General features: G+C 37.1%; 2 protein-coding genes across 2 annotated transcripts in view; one reads left to right on the plus strand and one right to left on the minus strand.

The window, feature by feature from the left end:
* Positions 1-220: 220 nt before the first annotated feature.
* mettl22 (methyltransferase 22, Kin17 lysine) lies at positions 221-6756 on the minus strand. Its single transcript, XM_057345474.1, has 9 exons — positions 6651-6756; positions 4251-4499; positions 4113-4153; positions 3893-4037; positions 1831-1902; positions 1009-1089; positions 718-820; positions 444-612; positions 221-253 (listed from the first exon to the last, which is right to left on the minus strand). The coding sequence occupies exons 1-9, from the start codon at positions 6754-6756 to the stop codon at positions 221-223; spliced, it is 999 nt and encodes a 332-aa protein (XP_057201457.1).
* Positions 6757-8119: 1363 nt separating this feature from the next.
* The window catches only part of LOC130561366 (transmembrane protein 114), an 18370-nt gene continuing 14594 nt past the window's right edge, over positions 8120-11895 (plus strand). Inside the window, exons 1-2 of the mRNA XM_057345636.1 lie at positions 8120-8448; positions 8554-8631. Of these exons, the coding sequence (XP_057201619.1) occupies positions 8190-8448; positions 8554-8631 (337 nt within the window). The 5' untranslated portion in view covers positions 8120-8189. The remainder of the gene's footprint in view (positions 8449-8553; positions 8632-11895) is intronic.

The raw sequence follows: 11895 nt of genomic DNA on the forward strand, positions 1-11895 counted from the left end.
TACCTAAATGATAATACATTGAAAAATGTCAACATAACGATGAACCTGATTCAACCAAAACTATCTTCCAATGAAGCTAAAAACTAACAGCAAAAATCCGTAGCCTCGTTGGTGGCAATAAAAGTGTGTATAGCCTACTCTGTAAAATATTAAATCCCAAGACAGGCTCATTCTGCAAAAAATTATTCTTGGTTCTAAAGGAACCTTAAAAGCTATATTATTAAAGTCGTTCAGCAGTCACCTTCCACAGTTCCTGCAAAGAAATGCAGAGAGAATTCAAGATGAGATGTCGATTTATCAGTGTATATTTATATATATCAGCTCCTCCTAAAGGCAGAAACGATAACAAGCAGACAAATAAAATTGTATACTACTTGATTTGTATTCAGAAGAAGAAGAATTGTTCATTAAACAAACACAAAAGACACAAAAGCCCTTCTCACCAGCTGTTCCACTCTCTCATACTGAAAGAACTGAGGGAAAGAGCTCTTCACCGCTTCCACCGTAAATGTATTCTTTCCATCTGTCATCTGCTCTAACTGGTCTAGGCAGTGACGGAAGTGATCATATGCCTCACAAGACACATCCATGTGTCGCAGTGTGAAGTTCAGTCTGCGTAAACACAGAAACCATTACGCTGGGCTGCCATGTTCACAGACTTGGTATAAGCTACAACATGAACGTGATCTGAACATCATGGTCAGATGCGATTCGTACCTCTTTTCTAGGGAGAGGTAGGTTATGCTGGGACACCGTAAGTTGCTGGTAATTCTGTATAGCGTTCTAAACAGGCCGTCCGTAAGATCATCATCATAACACACTAAATAGACACATATAAAAACAGACAAATAAAGTCCTTTCAGCCCTCACTTTGATCATGCTTGCTGAGTGTGCCTTATTTTATTAAATTATGGATAATATATGAATACATTATGGTAATAGCCCGTGTCATTTTTTAAGGTAATAAATTCATTGCTTAATTACAGAAGGCACTCGGTGCAAATTTACCATCTGCTGCGATCACAAAAGCCGTATTGTCATGCAGGTCTGCTATCTCTGCCTCAGTCCAGCAGAACTCTGAGTCTGGATCTGGCGAGAGTTGAAATAAAAGTGTTAATGAGATGACAACCACATGTTGACTTTCACAGGTTTTATTTCACAGCTCAGAGCTACAGATTTTCCCAGTTTCACCAGGATTATGAGTGAGGAACCCCTGTGTAATATACTGAGACAACTGCCTTCAGACAGACTCTCTTTTCCAATTACAAATGGATTACACATGAGGTGATGGGACTGTGCGGCTCCGGGAGACATAACCAGCTGTGTTGTGACGTCAAACCTTAGTCTCATCCACACCAATTTTACTCACCTGAAATTTCTTAAATTCCTACCTGTGCAGAAATCGTCCGCTAACCAGTCTAGCTGCCGCACCCTTATTTCGCTCTCTGTTGGATAGGGTAGTCAAGAAGGAGAGGAAATCATCCAACTTTTGTTTGTGTAAAATCCATTTGTCTTAAGGCAAGCATCACTGGCAAAGAGAACACTTTAGTCTATCCCTTAGCAAATTATCAAATTATTAACTAATCAAAAACATTTTCATTTAGGACAAATTAAAACACGATTCATTTTTTAAAAGCTTTTCCCACAACTGTGTAATTTAAGCTGTATTTCACTGAGAGTCTTATAGACACAATTATGGAAACCACACATAACATGCACTCTGCCAAAGGAAAATCTCCATGTGACACGCATTAACAACATGAAAAGGACTAAAAGATGTCCACAACGAGAGAACGCTGCCTGAGATCCAAATATGATGTTAATGTTTACCTTGGGGTTCAAAGTGCTGCTTGTTCAAATTCACATTTCTCTGGCACATGCTCAGGAGGTCCACACCAACATCTGCCAAACACAAAATAGTTTTCATCTAGTAAGTAAATGGAACAAAGTCATGTATTAAAACAAGCTCTTTATCTTCTGAAGCTAATAAAAAGGCTGAAATGTGAACATACTGTGAACAATTCATACATTAACACCACTATTTAAAGTAATGGTACTAATACTAAATGAAGGGCAAATTGGTCTCTTATGCGCTGATGCTTATACAACACTGACATTCAATATGTTTAGGTTGTGTTGGTGTTAAGACATAGTCATTAAATAAAATTGAAGTCCTCTAGTCAAGCTGTGAAGACGAGAAACCCACGGAACATAAAGAATAGAATAATAAAGACTAATAAGACCTCAGTTTGCTTTTCTGTGAAAGAGAATTAGTTCTATTTATCTTCTATGTCTGAGCAGACCTAAGTGACTATACTTGTATGACTTAATTATATTCATCAATTACATACTCTATTTAGTGCTCATTTGTAGACTATGAATCCTATTACAGCAATTACAAAAAGAGACCTATAGGCCAAGACAACAATCTATGTAACTCTCTGTACAGGGACAGTGTAAAAAGCTGAAACATCACAGGAAAGTGTGTATTAATGAATACTGTAACACCATTCACACACACAGCAATCACACCACTAGCCTGTCACACTCTCTCCCATACACTCCAGAAACTGCTCTCACTGCCACAAACTCATGACCATCTCTATGTTACATTAAAACCATCCTCGTTTATAGCTTTCTTGTAGCATGTACAGTAACATCGTGCATATATACACTCTACGGCCCGGTTTCACAGACAAGGCTTATCTGAAACCAGGATTATGTCTTAGTTAAATTAGGATATTTAAGTCGCTTTTATTAAAATGCCTCAGATAAAAATATTACCGGTGCGCATACTTGAGACAAAACAATGGCAATGACATATTTTAAGATATGTCAGGGCAATTTATTTTCAATTAAGACAGCTCAAACTTCCATTTTAGTCTGGGATTAGTCTTAAGCCTTGTCTGTGAAACAGGGCATACATGTTCATACACATATATTCATTATCCTAATGTGAATTGTGCAGTATGCCTTTTCATTTTATGATCCACAATCTCAGCGTTACTTTGAAGATAATGCTGTAGTTTATTGTCTACATCAAGTCATCCTCTTTCCCAGCTTTTTTCTCTCACTTCACAATGATGACCCTATCTACCCCCATTGGTCTAAGAACATCAATCCAGCCATAAAGGCAGACGGGGCACTTTCCCCTCAAAGAGATTATATGTCACACGTGCGGGAGGAAATCAAACAGATAAAATGGCAGTAGTCATCAAAGCAAAAAATAGCAATCAGGAGTTTCAGAAACTTGCCGAATGGCTTTTTGGAGGCTTTCTTGATGAAACGCAATTTTGTCCGTACATTCAAAAGGCTAAAAAGCAGCAACCGAGCAAGAACAAAATCTTGTGCTATAGATGCATTCAGACATTCACAGGCAAAATAATGTTTATTGCTGTAAATGTAAACTTTCAACTTCTGCCTTTTGTAAAATAATTTAACGGCATGTTTTCCTATAATGACTTAAAGGAACAGTTCACCCAAAAATAAAAAATGTATTCACCCAACTCAAACAATTTCTTTGTTCTGATGACCACAGAGAAAGATATTTGGAACAATGCTTGTAACCAAACAATTCTTGGCCTCCATTGACTACCATAGTAGGAAACAATTACAATGGTAATCAAAAGTGCCCCAGAATTGTTTGCTTTGCTACATTCTTCAAAATATATTCTTTTGTGTTCAACAGAACAAGGACATTTACAAAGCATTTTTTCCTACTATGGTAGTCAATGCTGGCCAAGAACTCTTTGGTTGCAAGCATTCTTCCAAATATCTTTCTCTGTGTTCATCAGAAATTGATACAGATTTGTAACAAGATGATGGGTGAGTATATGAAGACAGAATTTTCATTTTTGGGTGAACCGTTCCCTTAATCAAATAATATCATCACCTGTGCAGTACACTGTTTTGGCCGCCATTGCCGTGACAATGCTAGTCAATCCTGTTCCTGCTCCAAGCTCAAGGACAGTTGCTCCTTTGAACAGGTTCACTTGTGACAGGATGAAATCGGCCAATAGGAAAGCACCACGCCAGATCTGGAAAAAATACGAATTTATACTGTATATTGCAACAGTGTAAACATACTGCATAATAGCCTTCCCACCACTCACCTGTTTCCCAACATCCTCCAGAGGCGTCGCCATGGTGTGCTCTGTTTAAAACACATGGTGAAATGACATGGTGTAAAAATATTTTCATCTAATCGAAAAAAAAAAAATCCTGACCAATCCTGATGATGTCAGAGGTACCGTCCCCCTCCTCCGAATCTTCATCTTGGTCACTCAGTGTCGTGGCGGATTGGCTGAGAATAACAGGACACACCGCATCCCTGTGGCAGGTGCCATTTCTAGGCCTTCTCACCACATCTAGATCTCCATCTTCATCCCGAGGAACATCTGAGACATCGGCTCCCTCACGCTCATGCTCATGGATGGGAGAACCCACGCTTGAATCCTTCTCATCGCAATTCTGCAGAATCCTGAACTTGGAAATGAAGACTGGAAATACAGACACAAATCCATTTTCAAGGGTTATCAGTGATGTAACTAAAATGGTGACATCACACTCAGAGAGCCCAGCTGCAGCAGACACAGTCTGATAAATAAAATCAAGAGCTATGATAAGGTAATGATCCCTGCCTATGACAGACAGAATGAAACTGACATTTTTTTTGTACTCGACAGATATGTCCTTCTGGCCTTGGTAATGAGCAAGGACGAGTCTGTCTGGCGCTGTTTTGACTGGAAAATCAATCCAATTTCAAAGAAGAGAGTTTTTGTATCATTTCGGTTTAGAGTTTTTTTTTGTGGTGGAGGCCACAAAGATAAAAGGTCTTGATTAAATTAAGTAGCCTATTAGTTTTAGCCAAGAAATACTGTAAACCTTTTTCAAACCATGATTGATACGGTCATCATTTTAGTTAAAAATCAGATGTCGGTCAACAGCCATACTATATGACTATGAATATTAATAATATAGATTACAGATAATATTTAGTGAAAAATAGATGCATTAAAAACATGCTTTAAAAAGTAAAAAAATTAGATTTCTGATGAAGTATGTGTCTTATTACTCCAGAGCAAAACCGTAATGCTCAATTTTACAGCATCAGCTTCAGTCGAGCATTCTAAAGGTCACTTCATCTATCGGCTCCAAATCTGTCTCCTTTTGTCTTCCGAAGAATAGTGGTTGGTCATGTGTGGTGTGATTTTAGCGTGATTTTGGCTCCGCTGTTCTGGTGAGGATAATGAATCGCAATCAATGCAATGCCACACATGGTCACATCAGGGGTTTAAAGGCAAAAATAAGACACACAGCATTGCCGTCCATGCATTCAGAGCTCAAAAAAGCAGACAATGGAAAAATATACAATACCTTTTCAAAGCATTACTAAAAATCGCCAGTATTACTGTTCAATTAGCCCAAAATCACAAGCTCCCTTTTATGTATTCTACATCTTCTCCTCTAGTCAAGCTGTGAAGACGAGAAACCCACGAAACATAAAGAATAGAATAATAAACCCTAATAAGACCTCAGTTTGCTTTTCTGTGAAAGAGAATTAGTTCTATTTATCTTCTATGTCTGAGCAGACCTAAGTGACTATACTTGTATGACTTAATTATATTCATCAATTACATACTCTATTTAGTGCTCATTTGTATACTATGAATCCTATTACAGCAATTACAAAAAGAGACCTAGGCCAAGACAACAATCTATGTAACTCTCTGTACAGGGACAGTGTAAAAAGCTGAAACCTCACAGGAAAGTGTGTATTAATGAATACTGTAACACCATTCACACACACAGCAATCACATTTATAATACAGTATTATAAATCAATCTGAAATAACAACCTATTGGCATGCAAGTGGCCAATAGCATTCTTAAGGTCAAACCAGTATGTTCTGAAGTGGCCGAGAGGTAGATGTGGAAACTACATAACTAGGGATCACTACTGCAAACACAACATCATAAATGTGACCCTGGATCACAAAACCAGTTTTAAGTAGCACGGGAACATTTTTAGTAAAAGACAAAAATACATTGTGTGGGTCAAAATTATCGATTTTTCTTTTATGCCGAAAATCATTAGGATATTAAGTAAAGATCATGTTCCATGAAGATATTTTGTAAATTTCCTACCTTAAATATATAAAAACTTTATTTTTGTGAGTGGATGGCCTGCCACAGTGCCCCTGATTAACAACTTCAAAGGCGATTTTCTCAATATTTTGATTTTTTTTGCGCTGTCAGATTCCAGAGTTTTAAACGGTTGTATCTCAGCCAGATATTGTCCTATTCTAACAACTCATATATCTATAGAAAGTTTATTTATTCAGCTTTCAGATTATGAAAAAATCTCAATTTCGAAAAATTGACCCATAAGACTGGTTTTGTTGTCCAGGGTCACAAAAATGTCACATCATTTGAGTTCATTTATTGTGTTAGAAATGTCAATGTGATGAGTTTGATTCCCAAGAAAACACACTAGGTGATCAAATGTATACCCAAATGTGCAAATGTTGTCAAGTGTTCAACAAGGGAAACAAGACCTGGGTATCATAATTGGTGTGACATGGTGCACATATAATGGAATAGGAATACTGACATATTTGCATGCATAATGCTCAATTACCTAACCTTACCTGGTTGTCCAACACCATTGAGTCTCTTCATGAGATGGGAAGAGTTTGGCAACAGCAGGTGCACATCAGACAGAACAGTGTCACTTTTAAAGGTGACTTCGTCCATGACATCCCTGCATGGCACTTTATCAAGGATGCTACACTGGGAAATAGAGTATTTTATTTGCGGCCCTTGTATTTTTCACATTCACACAAGTATCTAAAGACTGTGATAAATATGACATTTCACACTAATTCAAAACTATATTAAGAAAAAACTACACTAAAAGCAAGAACAAAGCAATATATTTCCTATTAAATAAATGTTTGTATTAAGAAGAAATAAACATAACAAAGTGGGCGTGGCGTCGCCACAATGACAGACTGTCGCTCTTTTTATGCTCAGTCTTCCTTCTAATAAATATCACGTAGCATGTCATCTCGAAAATACAGAGATAACGTTACTGCATTTGAATAGAGATGTTAAGGGTACACATTTCGCAACAGCATTATAAAGTCAAAGACAGCGACGGAACATGTAACGTTTGGCTTAAAAAGTCAGTGAACTGACAAAGTTACTTAGACAGCATTTCTGGAGAAACGATCACAAACGATCCGAACGTTCGGTGCCGTCTATTCTTAGCAGCTTACTAGTTTTTGAGACTAAGTTTGCTTCATTCCTCGTAGTCTTCTTAACAGCTCGAGGGGCAAAAGAGCTTGCAGTATTTACCGATTTACTGACGATCACTGAGAGTTTTTTATGTAAATTTGTAGTGTAATTAAGCACACTAAATGTTAGTAAAAATAACCTTGATATACCTTGAAAAGCTTTCACTGAAGCTGACTACTTAGACATGTTACATTAGAAACGGACCGTGTGTGCAACAAAGCTCCGATAACAGTTCCACAACACTGCGCTCTAGCCACTTACAGATTAGAATGTATTGCAAATGCAAAACGAGTTTGCCTTCATATGCCACTTTAGTTTGTATTATTAATATATTAGTATTTTCTTGTGAGCTCAAACAAGATATAAGAAGGGGTTATATATGAACCCTGCAAGATTCCGACCTGATTCTACTAACGTTAGAATAAAATTAATAAAAAGCAAACAAATAAATGAATGGTATGCTAGTATAATAGCATTTGATTCTTTAGGATTCTTGTTTGGTTCATGATGTCACCATACCTGACAAATAGGTCACTTTCACTATTTTATAACATAGGTTCTGATATTTTTTTCCAGTAGACAACATCGAAATTCAAATCACGTTTTCACCAACTCTGTTTATGAGTTGAGAAGTTAATTCAGGCACAGAACATAAAACTGCCAGCAGAAAGGTTTGCATACTAACGATGGAGGGGGATGAGACAGTAGCATCTGCATGATTGAGTTAATATGCTGTGTGGTTTTCAATCACCAGTGGTATATGTTTTGCTTCTTCAATTAGAGAAGAGCAAAGATAGAATCAGAAAATGATCCATACTGCCCTCTTTTGGTAAAACCACTCGGTTCTAGTTACTGAATAAAGAGCTCAGCATCCAGCCAAGGGCTTTCAGATGGGCAGTGCTGAGGAAAAGCAGCGTACTGAAGCTACTGAAAGCGGAGGCTCTGTAGACACCTGCGTTCAGTCAGACATAATGAAAGTCACTTTCACAGGTTTGGCCAGTTTTGTGGCCACCTTTGGGGTCCTCAGTTTTGTAGGTCTTGTCCTGGCAATTGGAACTGATTTTTGGTACATCATTGACACATCTAAGAGAGAGAACAGCTCTTCGGTGTCCCTCAGCTCGCATTCTGGACTTTGGAGGACCTGTAACTGTAAGTTATATTACACGTTGTTGTTGTTTTTGGAAGCAGTTGTTTTTTGGTTGTTTTGGCACATGAGGTTTTCACGTGGATGGATGAAGTTATTCTCTCTTACAGTTCATAACCAGTGCTGGCCATTTATGAATCCTTTTGGAGCAGCAAGAAACTTATCAGATTCACAAAGGCAGATACTAAGTAAGATTTGTGTGTCATATCATCCTTGTATCATCCTCATATCTCGTGGTTTAGCATTTGTTACCGATAAGCTTATCTTAGCAAATGAAGCCAAATCCTTATAGTCATTTTCATCAGTGTTTCATGTTTCATACGCTACTAGTGAAAAACTAGGCACTTACATATTCTTTATCATTTTTTTCCCACACAACAACAGTAAACACATAAAATGGATTAAGGTACTATTATGGAAATTTGGCATTTTTTCACCAGGTTCTTCAGGTATCACCCTGGGATGGTTCTTGATCTGTGCTGGGCTCGTATTGGCTGCTTTTTCACTTGCATTTTCAATATTTTTCCAGTTTACCAAAAACAACATTTTTGTCATAATGCTGTTTTAAACCTGTATTTTCTTTCTTTTGTGGAACATCTGTGAGGTTCTCCTCTGTAGTATTGAGATGGTAACACTGTGATGACGGGGTGATGTTGAAACAAGTGTGGAAAGACACACAGGTAGATAAATGCTCTCATCTATTTAGGTTTTGGCTGAACTAACCTCTTGAAGCAAAATACGTATTGATTGATAAGAATGGAAAAAAAGATGTGACGTCGCAACTGCACAAATATCCTGTTTCTCGTTCCAATTCCTTTTATAGTTATATGAAGCATTCTTGTTCAAACTAGAATGTATGAAAGAGAAACAACAAGGACTTCAAGGCTATATTAACCCAAATAGCAGCATGTGAATGTCTATATATTAAGAAACTGAAAATAATTTCCTCAGATTTCTCTATTATCTTTGTATTCCCATGGAAACACTGATTAATCAGAGAGAATAAACAGCTGTGCTACAATACAGCTGCAACAAGTGCTCCATGCGCACCGCAGCATGAGCTTCACTGCTCTTATTCCTAAACCCCCCTGCCAACACAATCTACAGCATTATTTTCCTTTGTTTTTTCTCCTCAATATGGCCGCTGGCCATATACCAATGTGCTACATCATTCAAAATTATTGTGTTTCAAGTCGTTTTAGTGCCAAACAATCACCAGTAGTAATTCGATATCTTTTAAATGGGCCAATAAATGTAGAACTGCAATCGTCTAAATTTTGCAAATTGCAGAATGTGTTGGGAATTTATGGTATTGAGAATTACAAAAAACCATAAAGACAAAAAACTACTTTGAAATTATGTGCAAGGAAGCATAAATATGATGTATTAGGAGTATAAATTAATAGTGCTCTCTTGTTCGACCATAGTGAAATATTAAATTAAACTCATTTATGCACTATGTCTGAAAAGTTACAAAAGATGGAATCGGGTATCTTTTCAAAAAATACGTTTTCACCTAAAGAGTGCATATAAGTACCTCAATATTAGTACCATATATACATACATACAGCTGCCGAAAAAATTAAGAGACCATTTCAAAATTATTTCAGTTTTTCTGAATTTACTATACAGTATGTGTTTAGGGAAAACCATTATTTTTGTTTCATTATGTAAACCACTAACAAAATGTCGCCCAAATCTCAAATAAAAATATTTGATCTATTGCATTTATTTGCAAAAAAAGTCAAAATAACAGAAAAGATGCTCTGTATTTTTCCAGACCTCAAATACTGCAAAGAAAACAAGTTCATATTCACTTTTAAACAATGCAATAGTATATTTGTATTTAGGAAAAGTTAAAAAAATATGTTTTATGTGATAATCTGGATTTTTATCAAAGTTTTTATGTGTCTTGTCATGCGGCCAGACTTTCACATTGCTGTTAGATGACTTTATGTCACTCCCGAGGTTTGATTTTGTTGAAATTTAACAGACACTGGACTGGAATGGAGTGAAAATGGAATAAATGAAAATTTGGAATGTTCTCTTAATTTATTCTGTGACTGTATACTAGGGATGGACGATATTATATCGTTTGCGATATACCGGTAGAAATTCCCCACACGATAGGAATTAGTCTATAAACGATAAATTCTAGTTGATGACGTATTTCTTTGTGAGACCCATTCACAGCTCATATGTGAAGCGAAAACGGGTATAGCGGAGCGGCGGACGTGAAGCTGAGAAAGAGTTTGCACTAAAAGACGAGCTCTAACTCTCGTTTAGGTTGGCACTGTAGATGCATCCGAGTTCATGTTTAGTTTCACTTTCGTTTTATTTAATTCGTTTGTTAAGTATTCGTTGATAGTCATAATACGTTACACCACAACATTTAGTTTGGCTAAAAGTATTTATTTTAACATTCGTTAGATGTTATGCGCGCGTGCGTAAATTGTTTAATATGATTTCTTGCCTGTTATATACAGGATGAACGGAGCGTCCCGTGCGCAGCTCGCGCCCACATGTGCTTTCATTGCGACACAGCGCGCACAGCACTGCTGCCTGTTTACATACAGTACATGCGAGTTTGTATTACGTTATTTTAAATACGTATGAGCGTATAAAAACATGGATTATTTAATTGGATTTCTTTTATCCGCGTTTTTCTGTTCTCTTTCTGTAGCGCGAGTCATAGACAGATTTAGTGTATGTTGCCATGAGAAGAGAAGGTTCACACAGTTCAAGAGAGAGTGATTGACAGCGTGATGCGATCGATCGTTTCCACCCAACAATAGAATATATACAGTTTTAGGTATGAATGATGTGTTTATTGAGCTTTAGTTCATTTAACTTTTCTTTACTACAACCTTTTGAAGTCGAATCTCACTATTATATTTTATATTTACAAAAATACTGTAGGTATATTTTAGGAGCTGTTTGATTTGGGGTAAGTTTTACGTTTTGATAATATTTGTTTTTCTGAGGGTCTAGACCACGTGCAGCTACTATCACTTGACGCAAAAAACAGCGGTGGATGGTATTATGGATATATCGTCATTTTTATCGTTATCGCAACAAATACCAGGAATTATCGTGATAGAGTTTTAGGGTGTTGGACTTTAAAGGCAGTCCTGCATGTTCAAAAATTTGCAAGAGACGTTTCTCCAAAATTAAGCAGAAGTTTTATTATCAGATGTAAAAAGGTAACAAAGCTTTGGGTTGCCAGTAAATCACCACCCTCTCCACCACAAGCCAACAACCAAAATATTCAAATACACCCCTATTTATAAAGTATGTGACGTCGCTCGTATCTTCTGACTCCTCCTCTGCCTTTTAAGGAGTGCTGCTCCGTTTCCACCAATCACCGTGAAGTCCTTTTTCTTAGTTCCTGTAAAATAACATTTCAAAACGTATATCCTGTGGTCAATCGCCAGTCCTTAGGAATGTTCTCC

The sequence above is a fragment of the Triplophysa rosa genome, linkage group LG11 (assembly GCF_024868665.1).
Source record: "Triplophysa rosa linkage group LG11, Trosa_1v2, whole genome shotgun sequence".
In the NCBI taxonomy this organism is placed as follows: domain Eukaryota; kingdom Metazoa; phylum Chordata; class Actinopteri; order Cypriniformes; family Nemacheilidae; genus Triplophysa; species Triplophysa rosa.

What these genes read in the sequence shown, in the direction of transcription:
- mettl22 (XM_057345474.1), bottom strand. Translation starts at nt 6,756, where the DNA reads ATGGACGAAGTCACCTTTAAAAGTGACACTGTTCTGTCTGATGTGCAC. An exon ending in CAATGGTGTTGGACAACCAG is followed by an intron (nt 4,500 to 6,650) that starts GTAAGGTTAGGT and finishes CTGTATTTCCAG; the next exon opens with TCTTCATTTCCAAGTTCAGG. An exon ending in ATGAGAGAGTGGAACAGCTG is followed by an intron (nt 254 to 443) that starts GTGAGAAGGGCT and finishes ATTTCTTTGCAG; the next exon opens with GAACTGTGGAAGGTGACTGC.